This window comes from Epinephelus moara, chromosome 18, assembly GCF_006386435.1.
Source record: "Epinephelus moara isolate mb chromosome 18, YSFRI_EMoa_1.0, whole genome shotgun sequence".
Classification (NCBI taxonomy): Eukaryota; Metazoa; Chordata; class Actinopteri; order Perciformes; family Serranidae; genus Epinephelus; species Epinephelus moara.
The window spans coordinates 34,823,197-34,838,207 of NC_065523.1; the positions used below are offsets into that span (position 1 = coordinate 34,823,197).

At 38.7% G+C, this 15,011-nt stretch overlaps 2 protein-coding genes across 3 annotated transcripts in view; one reads left to right on the top strand and one right to left on the bottom strand.

Annotated features, from left to right (window-relative positions):
• desi1a (desumoylating isopeptidase 1a) overlaps positions 1-15,011 on the bottom strand; it is a 357,862-nt gene that overhangs the window by 187,094 nt on the left and 155,757 nt on the right. The gene's annotated exons all lie outside the window — the stretch shown is intronic.
• The window catches only part of LOC126406175 (uncharacterized), a 246,424-nt gene that overhangs the window by 140,206 nt on the left and 91,207 nt on the right, over positions 1-15,011 (top strand). The window contains exon 4 of the mRNA XM_050070351.1: positions 4,946-5,061. Within this exon, the coding sequence (XP_049926308.1) occupies positions 4,946-5,061 (116 nt within the window). The remainder of the gene's footprint in view (positions 1-4,945; positions 5,062-15,011) is intronic.

The following is a 15,011-nucleotide window of genomic DNA, read 5'->3' on the forward strand; positions in this document are numbered from 1 at the left end:
CTATGATGCGTTTACGCTCTACTCAAAGTATGAGCATTGGGCGATGGTTAATTATAATATTTGCTTGATGTGTTCAAATCTAGTCTATAAATGTAAATTTTGGCAAGAAACTTGAATAAATACTGTTGTCTGAAGGAGAAATATGTTGATATTTTCACAGCAAAATAAAATAGATAGGCTATTAGAGAGGCAATTCTGATATATATAGTAAAAAGACTTGTACAGCAGTTATTTAAAAAAAACAAAAAAAAAAAACATTTTCCATGTAAAAGAAGCTTATTTTAAAGGTTGTTTCATAAATGTGTATGATCAAAGGTAGGATAATGAAAGACAAAATGTCTTCAGTTCAGTTATTTATATATTAATTATTACTTTGTTCCCCTGACATAAAAGGGGGATGCTTGGGAATGTTCTATTTTACGGCGTTTGACACTATCATTGATAACATTCTCATCAATAGACTAAATCGGTGTGTAGTTATATCTGGAACTGCTCTTAAATGGTTTGAATCATATCTCTCAGGTGGAGACTTTTCTGTGTCCTTTGGTTATTTTGTTTCATCTTCAGCTCCGCTGACGTGTGGGGTGCCACAGGGATCTATTCTTGGTCCTATTTTGTTTTCACTTCATATGCTTCCATTAGGACGCATTATGTCAACTGTCTGAGCACTTCAATGGAGTGCTTCACTGCTGTTAAAAACTGGATGGCTTGTAATTTTCTGCAGCTAAACTCAGACAAGACAGAAGTAATAATCTTTGGCCCTGATCACCGAGCAAATTAGAAATTAGAAAGCAAATTAGAACTCTTTATTGGTCCTCTGGCAACTAATATAAAAATCTACAGTGTGAAATTTAGGCATCACTTTTGATTCTCAATTGTACTTTGAACCACGTCATTAATCTCATTAAATCCTGCTACTTCCACCTATTATTATTATTATCCAAATCAAATCATCATGTGTTTGTATTTTTGCATCTCAACTACTGTAATGCACTGTTTACATGCCTCAGTAGATTTTCAGTAGCTCGGCTTTAGCTAGTACAGAGTGCTGCAGCTCGTATTTTAACTGGGACAAATTGTTGCTTAGAAATTGTGGATTGTTTTATTTCCTTTTGTTCTGTGCACTTTGTAACCTCGTTTAGATAAGTGCTATACAAATAAATATTATTATTATATCATAATTATTAAATGACATCAAAAACAAATTAAACAACAACAACAACAACAACAACAAAAATCTGTATTGGCCATTTGTCAAATTGTTTTTTTAAACATTGCTGTCGGTATCAGCCCAGAATCTCACAATCGGTGCATCCTGAGTTTTAAGCATAATATTCAATTACAAATATATATATATATATATATATATATATGAATGGCGAATATTTACCCAACATGTACCATAAGAGCTGACTTGTCATCTCAGCAAGGGCGTAATATCAAACAAACTTTTTCCCTGATGTTAATTTATCCAGGGGAGGGTTTTGCTGAGTGGGGCATTTTTCACATTCACACCAGGGAGCTGGCCAGTACAACCACAGACAACTGCTGGTTGCTGTGCAGCTCCACTGGAGCAGCTGAGGATTGCTTAATGGCACCTTAGCTGTGAGAAAAGTGTCAAGGGAGAGGAAAGAAATGCCAATCTAATTTTAGATTTTTTTCTGCCTGATACTTCTGATTTGGTGCTGAACTGTGCAGTTACACAAGTCTCTCAACAGCTTTAGGGCCCCACACAAATGCTGCAGTTTTTGTGCCCTTAAATCCTTTGTTTTCAGTGTGGATGAACAGAAGGCGTGCTGGAAAGTGAGAGCAACACTGTCGCGCATGCAAGCATTCCTAAGCACGGCATGACGGCTGCGCTCTTAGATGAACAAAGGTCAACTTTTGGAACACAGCAGCATGCTTGCATGTCATGTAACGAGGAACAGCTATTCAGAGCTGGCAGATACCTTCCTTTTCCTCCATAAATATCAGTCTAGGCTTTATATGGAAAAGAGGTTGATCAATTCAGTACAAGGCTACCCAGTAGAGTTGGGTCCACTTCCGGTTTTGCGGGTCCGGTCCAGTGTACAAGCTTAAACCGAGCCAAAGAACACACTTTACAACTGTTTTCATGGTTTGATTCATAATCCTAATATGATGGGTAAACTGATTTTCATGTGTAAAATTGCTGACGTGCCCCTTTGATTAATTACATGTTATACCGTGATATTATTTGTAATGCTATGATGTAGTCACAGGCATGGGAATATGTCAATATGATATTGTATATCATGACCTGAAGTAAACAAATTTCCATTTAGTTTTCATGCTATTTTATCTCTTTATTTGGGCACAAATTACACACACACACACACACACAAAAGAAGCATAATGACCTTCAGAATGCTACCTATACTTAGCACGTATTGCAAGTCTACTGCGTTGAATTGCATTATATAGTGCATGTGTTCATGTTTTGATGCTTACTGCTCCCATGACCACAGGCAATCATTTCACAGCAGGCTAATAAAAAGACAATTGCTCTGCTGCATTTTAGAAGGCTGTGTTAAGGGTTTCAACAGTGAGATTAACAGTGAGGAAATATTTATGGGTCTCTTGATAGCAGCTCTCTGGTCACAGCTGATTTGTTGACTGTGTCGCTATAATTTCCTTGTCAACGGCGGCATGTTGATGTTGAGCGTTCTCTTGTTTTCAGTCCTTGTTAATGTGAGCAAATACTGGAAAGTTTATAAAACCAATTAAAGAGGTCAAAGAGCTGGAAATAGAATAGAACTTTTCAGATGAACAGACGGGTTGATTTATTTTTTATTACATTATTAAAAAACAAAGAGTGTCAGGAGAAAATTTGGTTGCTGACAATCTAAAGGGGAAAATAACATCCTTTGGTTTTCACCAGGGTTGTTTACTGGAGTAATTAAACTGCAGTCACACATATAACAGTGATGCAGCTTTGAATGAGACACATTTGACAAATCAGCATTATTGGCGTAATGTGAAACCACCACTCGTATAATCTACTGTAGAATTATGGCCCAATAGTTGTATGCCTCCAAGAACCTGTCAAGTTGCAAGTATGGTTTACATCCATCACACGAATGTGACAGAGGAGGTCACAGTGACCTTGACATTTGACCTTAGACCACCAAATTCTAATCAGTTCATCCTTGACTCAAAGTGAATCTTTATTCCAGTTTCGAAGAAATTCTCTCAAGATGTTCTGGAGATATCCTGTTCATGAGACTGAGATGGATGCAAGGTCACGCTGACTTTGACCTTTGACCACCAAATTCTAATCAGTTCATCCTTGATTCAAGGTGGATGTTGGTGCCAAATTTAAGAAATTCCCTCAAGGTGTTCTTGAGATACTGTGTTCACAAGAATGCGATGGACGAGGTTACAGTGACCTTTCATTTGAGCTTTGACTACCAAATTCTAATCAGTCCCTCCTTGAAGTGAATGTTTGTGCCAAATTTGTCACTGAGATGGGTGCAAGGTCACAGTGACTTTGACATTTGTACACTAAAATCTAATTAGCTCATACTTGAGCCCCAAGTGGACGTTTGTGGCATATTTGAAAAAATAAATCCCTTAAGGAGTTCTCAAGATATTGCATTTATGAGAATGAGACAGAAGTGGCCATGGTGACCCAAAACTAATTCGTTTATCGTAATGTCCAAGTGGACATTTGTGCCAAATTTAAAAAAACTCCCACAAGGTGCTCTTGAGATACTGCATCCTAAAAATGCAACAGACGAGGCCACAGTGACATTGACCTTTGACCACCAAATTCTAAACAGTTCATCCTTGACTTAAAGAGAATGTTTGTTCCATATTTGAAGAAATTCCCTAAAGACGTTCTGGAGATATCCCCTGCACAAGACTGACATTGATGCAAGTTCATGGTGACCTTGACCGTAGACCACTAAATTTTAATCATTTCATCCTTGAGCCAAAGTAGATGTTTGTGCCGAATAAAATTCCCCTTAGGAATTCTCAGGTTATCACATTCATGAGAATGAGACAGAAGAGGTCATGGTGACCTTGACCACCAAAGACCACCAAAGACTAATGAGTCTATACCCAGCTGAACATTTGTGCCAAATTTGAAGAAACTCCCTCAAGGAGTTCTTGAGATATAATGGTCACAAGAATGCAAAGGACAGGCTGACAGACAACCTGAGAAATGCCTGTGGCCACAGCTATCACCAGCATGAAGGCATAAAAACACCTTTTCCTCTTTCATCTTGCACAGATTAGAAAATGCTTTCACTTAAATTTAAATCAGCTACCTTCAGTCTGATTTAAAACCCAGAAGAAGTCCTTGTTTACAACTGCAGGTTCTGTGTGCTCTCAAAGAGTTAAATCTGCATGTTGGAAGGCTGTTTCCTGCCCGTGTTCCAGTTTTGAGAAGGCATCAGAACTTGTTCAAAGGCATCAAACAATAAAAGATGGCAAGAGGGGAAGGTTTTTTTATTTCATTTTTTTTTAATAAATGATTGATGCTCCCAGTTGGCAAACATCCAGAGACTCATCCTTTTCATCCTCGATTCCACTTTCTTGAATTTAATTCTGAGCATTTGCTGTTTAGGTTTGTTTTTATAGACATGAACACTCTGTTTCAAACGTGTCTTTATCCTCAGGTAGAGCTATTAACATAAAGGCTGTTTGGATACTTTTAATAATGGATTTTCATATTTTGTCCACATGAACATGTGTTTCTCTTTTCTTTCTTTTATCATCTTTCTAACTGTCCCAACTCTTTCCTGTCACATCTCTCCAACTCTCCCTTCAGTCCTCTTTGTCTCACGAGATCTCTCATTTACCTAACACTCTCTTTTCTCTTTCTCTTTGTCCGGACACTTTTGATTTTTGTTTACTCTTCAGTACTCTTTTTATGCAGGGGGATTAAATAAAGTGTGTATGTTTTTCTTCCTCCCTCCAGGACTCTGACAGAGCTTATGAAGCAGCCAGGGGAGGCGGGAATGGTGGATGGAACCGGAGTTCATCATCCTATAGGGACGAACGGCATCTCCGCCAGATCACTACGCTCCAACAATGGTCAGTCCTCCGTGTGTGTGTCTGTGTGTCTGTGTATCTGTATGGGTTTGCATGCAAGCACACTGAGCTGATGTCAAATGACTGGTGACAGAGGTTTTGCAGTTGCATCACAAATCAATCACAGCTTGTGCAATAAAGAGGTCCAGTAAAAAAAGTTTGGTTTTATTTATACTCTGTAGTTTTATGTTTGTATGTCAGTTCAGATGAGTTAAGTTATGAGATGTGTCTTAGGGTCAGTAGTTCCCAACCCTATTTGTCATTTATTCTCCCTTGTCGGATAAATCAGGTGCCCCTTCACAGACGCCATTTTATTTAAACCATTTCTCCATTACTTAAAGCTTACAGTATTTCAAAAGCTTACCCATTGCTTCTAGCTAACTATTTTCAACTATTTAGCCATTCATTTTAACCGCTTATCTCTCACCAACTATTGCACGTGTTAATCCGTTACTTTTAAAGAACTATTTCAACTGTTTATCCATTAACTTTAGCTAATTGTTTCAACTGTTAATCAGTAACTTTTAGTTAATTATTTCAATAGTTTATCCATTACCTTTAGCTAACTATTTCGCTCGTTTATCCATTACCTTTAGCTAACCATTTATTTACTTTTAACTATCTTTCAACAGCTAATCCATTACCTTTCACTAACTATTTCAACTATTAATCCATAACTTTTAGCTACCCGATTCAATAGTTTCTCTTTTACCATTAGCTAACTATTTCAACTATTTATCCATTACCTTTACCTAGCTATTTCAATAGTTTATCCATTAGTTTAAGATAACTATATTTCAATAGTTTATCCATTACCTTTAGCTAACTATTTCAATAGTTTATCCTTTAGTTTAAGATAACTATATTTCAATAGTTTATCCATTACCTTTAGCTAAATATTTCAATAGATTATCCATTAGTTTAAGCCAACTATATTTCAATAGTTTATCCATTACCTTTACCTAACTATTTCAATAGTTTATCCATTAGTTTAAGCTAACTATATTTCAATAGTTTATCCATTACCTTTACCTAACTATTTCAACTGTTTATCCTTTACCTTTGGCTAACTATTTCAACTGTTTAACCGCAACCTTTAGCTAACTATTCCAATAGTTTATCAATTAGTTTTAGCTATTTCATAAGTTTATCCTTTACCCATAGCTAACTTTTTCAACTGTTAATCCATTACTTTCAGCGAACTATATTTCAGTAGTATATCCATTGTCTTTAGCTAACTATTTCAACTATTAATCCATAACTTTTAGCTAATTATTTCATTAGTTTATCCATTACCTTTAGCTAACTTTTTCAACTGTTTATCCATTACTATTTCAGATATTATTTCATACCTTTTAGCTATTTTAAAAATGTATTACCTTCACCTACCTAGTTCAACCGTTTATCCATTATTTTTAGCTATTTCAACTGTTTATTCATAATCTTTATCTGAATATATATATGCATATATATATATATATATATATATATATATATATATATATTTCAGCTATTTATCAGTTTCTTTAAGCTAATGTAAGTTGTCCATTAATTTTAGAACTATTGGTAAAAGGTACATGTATCCATTATCCATTTACCCATTACTTTTACTCCTCTACTTTCTCCCTAATAAGTTTTCACGCACTCTCAACTTGTAGTGTTTAGAGCTTCTGTCTTTTATTTATATATATATATGTATATATATAAAGTTTTTTTTTTTTATAAATAATAACATAATGTAATATTTTTTCAAATTAGTTGAGTTACTCCACAGTCTATCCACTAATTCCCTGCCAGCTGTAGAAGTACGCCCTACAGCACAAGTGCCTGTGCTCGAGATATACTGTCTTAGAGCAACCCTTCCAATGGAGAGCAATTCTAAAACAAGGGGGTGGATTAATTGAGAGGACTGGGACAAACCTCAATGTACAGTGTGACACACCACAACACATCAGGACTGAGCTCATGGGACAGTAAAGACACCATAGACCCATTAAATACACATATCCAGTATGTTTGCATTGCTGCACCAGAACCCCCTTGTACCCTTTTCTATTGACACACCTACAGCCCAGGTCTCACTCTCTATTTCTGTCTGTCTTACACTTAATACACAAGCACACATGTGTCATTCATGGGCAAAGAGGCACGGGGACAGACAGGTCATTTTTAATTAAGATGTAATTAGCCATGTTCCAGCTCCAAACCCACAGAGAGAACACTGTGTGACCCATCTGTCTCCCTCCTTCTCTTTTGACCACACACACACAGTACACACATACTCACACATATACATGCTCAATATAACCCTGTGCTTCTTCAGTGGATTGAGACTCAAATTAGCGGGCATGTTTCCTGAGGGCCCATTTGTGACAAGAGTGATGGCATGTTTTAAAGGACAAAGGTCCACGTTGCCTCACTGTTTTGTCCTCGTCACCAGGCGCAGCAGAGAATATGTAAGCCATGCTTTGGTCCAGTTGTATTCTAGTATCCAGACTGACTTGTATTACTGTGTGCTTGGTTAATGTCTCTATAGTAAACCACTTAAGCTGATAACTGGTTACTCACCAAAGCATGCATACAGCCATGTGATATCAATGAACATATCAAGTTACTTTATCAAACATAGCAGCAGAGATACTGTACAAACAACAATACCAGATGTTTCATGTGGTTCTGGTTCATGTTTTATTCATTGTGGCGTAAAGTTTTTACACTGTCACAAATGCACACACTTACACATTCAGTATTTTTCCACACATTCAGACAAAAAGAAAATACAGAGGCTTCTCCCTTTACTTTCATCTTTCCACCATGACAATAAACAAGTTTTTGGCCTCTTTTTCACCCCATACAGCGCTTATTAGCACTCAGCTTTCTTCTGTCTCCGTTTCCCTCGCTTCTTAAATTTCTTTCTTCCCCTGCTATTAAATTCCCCCTTTTACTTCCTCGGCTTTCTCACATTACTTTGCCTTGTTATTTTTCTGTCGTGTTCAACACCATTATTTAATCAGCCTTTCAGCACCATGCACACATATTTTAGTATGGACAATATGTAGTATACTATCTGCTGTATGTGAGAGCATTTTTAACTGTTTTATTTAGGCGTTAATGTTTATTGTGTGTAATATCATCATCTTTTAATTGTTGCTTTTTAATCTAACGGATCAGGGAGTGTACACATGTAAAAAACATAAATGAATCTGGAACTTTGAACTTGATGGGGAGGCACCGATTGTAAAATTCTGGGTCAATACCAATATGGATCTTTAAATTAACATTTCACAGATAACTGATATCGATAGCAATGAATTCTTGTTGTTGTCGTTTATTTAATTGTTGTTGTTATCAATTCCCCCTTTTGATCCAAGGAAACAAAACATTTTTCATTATAAAAAAATGGACTGTTTTAAAGTCATTCAGTCTGTCATTACACTATACTGAATGAGCACAAATTCAATCATACATATCTATGACACAATCTTTAATATAATGTTCAATTCCTCTCTAATATCTATTTTCATGTGCTGTGACAATATCACAAGTTTACAATATAACAAGTTTCTCTTTTAGACAACTGTATTTTTCAGGTTTCTTGCCAAAAACTAATTTTATGAAATTACATTTGAACACATCATGATAATGTTGTAATTTACCTTTGCCCAATACTCATTTATATTGATTAGAACACATCACATTATAACTCTGTTATAACTCTTCTGGCCACCTGCTGTTAACCGCTAACATTAACTAGCTCTCCTCCTACATATCATCTGATGTATCGATAGTGAATTTACTGAATCTTTTAGTCCCAAAGGCATCCAGGGAAGATCTCTGTTCATCCCAAACATGTTAGATGTTACCCTGGATAACAGGATGACGTTAATCTCTAGCCCTGCTTTTAAGGCTGCACAAAATGATGTGATACAACAGGAACTGGCACTCACAAAGGAGATTATTTGCCACTACCAATGTTCGGCTGATGAAACATTGCATCCGTACAATCTGGACTCATCGGCCAGTGCCTCATCGGCCACTGCCTTCTGTGAATGTTATCTTTTTTGCCGATAGGCCGATGACACTCACAAAGGCGAATATCTACCGCTAACAATGTTCGGCTGATGAAACACTGCATCCCTACATTCTGGACTCATCGGCCAGTGCCTTCTGTGAATGTTATCTTTTTTTACCGATAGGCCGATGACAGTCACAAAGGTAAATATCTGCCAATATCAGTGTTTGGCTGATGAATCTGTGCATCCATAGAATCTGAACTCATCAGTCACTGCCTCATCAGCCACTGCTATCTGTGAACTAGGGCTGCCACTAACGATTATTTTCATTGTCGACTAATCTGTCGATTATTTCTTCGATTAGTCGACTAATCATTTCATCGAAAAATGTGTTACGATGTTGAAAAATGTCGGTCTGTCTCGCCCAAACCCCAAAATTACGTCATCTAATGTCTTGTTTCATACTCACGCCAAAGGGTTTTAGTTCACTGTAACGGGAGAGTGTGTAAAGCTGCCGATATCTGAATGTAAGAAGCTGCAGTAAGAGTATTTTGGGTACTTTTAGAGTACTTTTCTATGAAAAATGACTCAAACCGATTAGTCGACTACTAAAATAGTCACGATTATTTTAATAGTCGATTACTCATCGATTAGTCGACTAATCGTGGCAGCCCTACTGTGAACGTCATCTTTTTTGCTGATAGGCCGATGACAGTCACAAAGGCAAATATCTGCCGATATCAATGTTTGGCTGATGAATCCATCCATAGAATCTAAACTCATCGGCCACTGCTATCTGTGAACATCATCTTTTTTGCCGATACACTAATGCCAGTCACCAAAGCCAATATCAGTGTTTGACTGATGAATTGGTGCATCCCTAGAATCTAAAAAATTTTTGGCTCCATTTTATACCTAAAGAAAATATTTACTGTAGTTCTCAAATAGAATTTTGTTGTGTTTTATCAAAGTTTACCATCTTATTTTCCTCACTTTCCTCTCCTGCCACGTCTATTGCATGGTTAGATATAATGACACTGTATTTGCTGTAAAATTCTATCACTGAGGCCACACAAGAAAGAAAAAGAATCATTTGCGGGGGTAGCGAGAGAAGCAAAAGAAGACAGAGGGAAGATAAATCCTGCAGATAGAAAGAAAATTTAAAAAAAAGGGCAAGGAAACAACAGAAGGAAGGGTGTGAGAGGTGTGAAAAGAGGGATAAACAAGGCAGACATGTGGATGGAGGAGTGTATGTGAGTGTGTGTGTGTGTTGCAGGGGTTGAATGGGGGTACAGGGTGATGACAGTAGGGGCGATGGGATGAAGCCATCCTGATCCCTCTGTGTCAGCCGTCTACACATAATCACCTCTTAATTAAACACATTTAATCCTCCAGGCCACTTAGATGGAGAGAGGGAGGAAAAACAGAGATGTGAGGGAGTGAGAGATGCAGAGAGAAAAGGGGAGAGGATAGTAGACAGATGGGTATAAATGTAGATGAAATGTTTAGCACTTCACAAGCACTTTTCAGAGGAGGTTGAAGATTGTACAAAACTGCTCTCCCTCTCCATGATTTGAATTTTAGGGCTCATCCAAAAGACTTCCAGGCAGTATGAAAAATTATGCTTCGCCACTTTGTCCAAGACTTACAGTCAAATGACACGCTCATAATGATAACATTATAGCCTTTCAATGGGAAAAGCATTTAAAATTGAATGTCTAAAGTAAAAGCACTTTGAATTTTATCTAGAAATAGACTCTGTAATAGTTTTTAGCCATGCCAGAGGCCTGGCTCTGTGGAGGACAATGTCTATCTGTCACAGGGTCCACCACTTTGGTCTAGACTGAAATAGCTTGGCAACTGTTGAGTATATTACCATGAAATTTGATACAGATAATCATGATCCCCAGAGGATGAATCCTACCAGCTACTAAAATGACTGAACATTCGGTACACACACTAATGTTCCTCTCAGGATGAATTATAATAACTTTGGTGATCCTCCTTTCAAATCAGGGACCCCGGCCCATATTCTAGTACACTTGATCCCAAAGTAGGGTACGCATCAGGTGTGAACACCAACTGTACAACAAGAGAGTCAACTGCTATTTAACATGACTACGAGGAGTTTTTAAGTGGTTATGGAACAGCTTCAATTTAATATCAATGCCTCTAAATCACATGGCAGTTGCCTTCGACCTGCAGTTGGAGCTCCAGCGGCAGGCGGAGACCTCCATCCCCGACAGTAGTGACTCCTCATCTGGCCAGGAGGGGAGCTTCACCTCACTGCTGCACTGGTCCTCACTAATGATAGTCCCGGGGCAGCAGTGTCCATCTGCTGCACCCTTTTCAACACTGTAGCACAACAAAAATGTCACGTAGATGATAATGCAAGTGTACGAATCTATTGTACATGAAAACGTCCTTAATCTAGTGCCACCAAGTCCAAAATTTAGTTGGTCCAGTACTTTCAGTGGTGCCGGTAGGATTATATTGCATAGTACGCACAGGAACCGCACACACACTTGTAGGGTACCTTGAACACGTAGGTTCCCACACATGGACATACGTAAGAGACTAACATTAACGTTACAGACACAACACCACCATAAAACTCTGATTAGTCTTCCACGTGCATTTCAAAGGCAAGCCAACAGACCTGACAACAACAGGCAGCAAAATAAAAGAATGTGGTGTTCTACCTCTTGTTGGTGTGAGTGATCCAACTTGGAACAGATCGACTGGAGTGAACTGAAGTGTCTCGAGACTATTTTCTTTGCATTGCTCCAGTTACTTTGTGTCTTTGTTCTAAGAATCGTGTCTTCTGATGAGAAAATCATGCAAGCTACACAAAAAACTCCATCCACGTTTTTGCTGTAACGCAGAGTAACGCAAGCCTGGAAATCCAGACCCAAATCTAGAAAGATTTAGGGTCTGGCTATGAGTAATGCAAATGGCCCAACTCGAGGGCGGCACCAAGCATGCGTTTGTAAATATCACTGCACACAATTGGATAACACTACGACCAATCAGAACAATACACGGGGTGACGTATACGCTTAGCTACCAGTGGAGCTAACTGGTAGATTAGACTCTTGCTGTATCCGGTCGGCAAAACAGCAAAAACATCCTTCTTGCAAAGGAAAGATTCGAGCGCCGTCTTCTGTTCCTCTTTTAGAGAAAAAGCCAAGTCTAACTCGTTCATTGTAGCGGCCAAAGCCGTTTCAAACAACTGGTGTTCATCCGTAGCCATCTTACAATGTTTACTGGCTGATTCCGGACTTCGTCGTCGCAGCGCTGTCGTCATCTGTTTAGCTCGCCTCTGGTGTGATTGGTGCAGCTCAGCTACAAGGGCATGGGTAATGAGCATCATTACTGATTGCCAGAGTGACTCGCTGAGTAAATTCAAGTTGTGCTTTCGCGAGAACTCTGGATTTCCAGGGTAGAGTAACGCTTGCATCAAGAAATTCTTCAAGAATTTGCATTACTTCCTGCATATTCCCTTAGATGAGGCTACCCACCCTCTGGGAGGCTTGAATCTGGACTGTAATGCTTTTAACTGAACAGAGTCAGGGGCTCAGCCTTCACACTGTCAATGTCATCCTGAGATCCTGAGGTACTAGATACCGAAGATATTTGCTCCTGAGTCAAAACACTTTAGTATTCTGAGCTTGCACAGCAGTCACTAACGTGAGTAGCTGCAGCGGTAGATTCCTCCCAGGGCTCATAGCTTTGCAGAGCAGGTGGATCCTGGACATGTAGCTGGCTGCTAGCCTCTGTTGTTGTAACATTAATGCTAACAGCAGTAATGTTAGCAGACTTGCTGCTCGTACTGCTGCTCTCCGCATATTCTTCTCTGAGGCTGAGGCTTGTTCGCTTTCTTATTTCAAAAGCCTGAAAAATGCTCAGTGGATTTCATTTGCTCATTTCTTACTACTTTTGCTCGCTAACACACAAGATAAGTAACACAGTATTGCTAACATCACAACTGAGCACCAGAGATGTTTATCATACACTGACCTGGCTTGTGACATGTGCACCAATCATCGGCATCCAAATGTATTTGCGTCATAGTGAGTGGACACCGCCAAAAAATGCATCTCAGGCACATTCATCAGTAAATAAAAGAACCCAAAGACACGATATGCTGCGTTTGTTGCAATTTTATTTTCAAGATAGGATGATAAATCATTGAAAAAAATGTACAGGACTATGGTTGCATCACCGAGCACTTTGATTTATGAACTAATACCTGCAAAACTAATGATGTTCCCATCAGCCTCAACTGAAATTTATTTATTGCTAATTAGCAGGTGTTAGCATGCTAACATGCTAAACCAAGAGAGTGAATATTATACCTGCCGAACATCAGCATGTTATCATTTGGCTCAAAGTACTGCAGGGCCTATGCACAGTCTTACAGAGCAGATATGGCTGTTGACTCCAATGTAGTTTTATTCATTTATTCATTTTTAATGATATAGTTAGTCACATACAGCACTGTGCACATTTAATGCTTTGACTTGAATCTCTTTTCTGACTTTCCCATTTTTTCTGTTTCTTTGCTGTGGATTTTGACATAATAATTAGCATTTATCCTTAACGTCTGGGTTCATACAATATTTATATGTATAATGTTTTCTGCCTTATCCACCCTGACTTGCTGACTTGCCTCCAATGCAGATATAAATGCACAGAATGCAAAATGTGCACATCGGATTATGATCACTTTATTGCCTTTCCATGCAACTTCTCCAAACTAATTTCTAAAGGAAGTCTGCAGGCTGGAAATATCAAAAACAACACATCAATAATAAAAATGTGTTAATGAATTTGCTGCAGAGGAACAGTGCAGAACATACAGCATTGCTATTCATATCTCTCAACATGTATATAATAAACCTACCATGTGCCTTGATGCAGTGTAGCTGTAGGTGCACACGTCAGAGTGCAGTAAGAAGCATGAGTGCAGCTGATGAGGATAAAAATGCACTGAACAAGTTCTGAGCCCTTTACTCTAATGAAGACAGCAGCCAAATCCTCATGTTTCCTCTCCGAGAAAAGAATGATCTCCTTATCTGCCTTCCTCTCCTCTCCCGCTCACCTGTGCTCATTTTCAAGGCAGACATATTCTTAATACCATGTAAGAGATGAACGAAGGGATAAATGTGGCAGGATGTAAAGTCTAAGGCTGCATATATGACAGACAGAGAGGAACGAGGGAGATACAGAGAGAGGGGAACAGAAAAACAGAAGAAGGGAAGTATTGAGGTCATGCGACGGTGACAATGATTGAATCAGTGAAACAGGAAGATGGGAGTTTCTGTGTGGTTACAAAAGACAGCTGGTGTGATGCAGAGGAAAGGGGTTGAAGGAGAGAAGTTATTGAGCAAAGTCAAAGAACAAGGTAATGGGGAGAAGAGAGACAGGAGGGAGGAGATGAAAATTAGATGAGGTTAAAAGGGACATATCTTAACAATGACATTACGGAGGCGTGCAGTGGGAGAAACGGGTGGTGAAAGAGGAGGAGATACAGTGAAGGTAAAGACACAAGGAGACAGGGAGGTGAAAAGGGGGCTGATGATGACAATGAACAACCCGGTCTCACTCTGAAGTCGTCAAAATCCGGTGCTTGGGCAGTAAGTTGTGGCGTCAGACGCTGACAAAAAAAGATGTCCTTTAATGTTAGCATGATGCGCCATTATAGTGCGACAGCGCTCTGCAGCGTCAGGGGGAAATGCAGCGGGACAAGAACGAAAGTTAAAGGGAAATTTCGGTTTATTTCAACCTGTCTCCTATCGTCCTAAATTTGTTTCAAGTGACTAGTGACATAAAAAATAATAGTTAGCATGTTAGCCGTTAGCCTAGATACAGCCGGGGTGCATAGTAGCGTCAGACCTGTTAAAACGTAAGTGAACGGGCAACCTTCAAGTGCAAAGT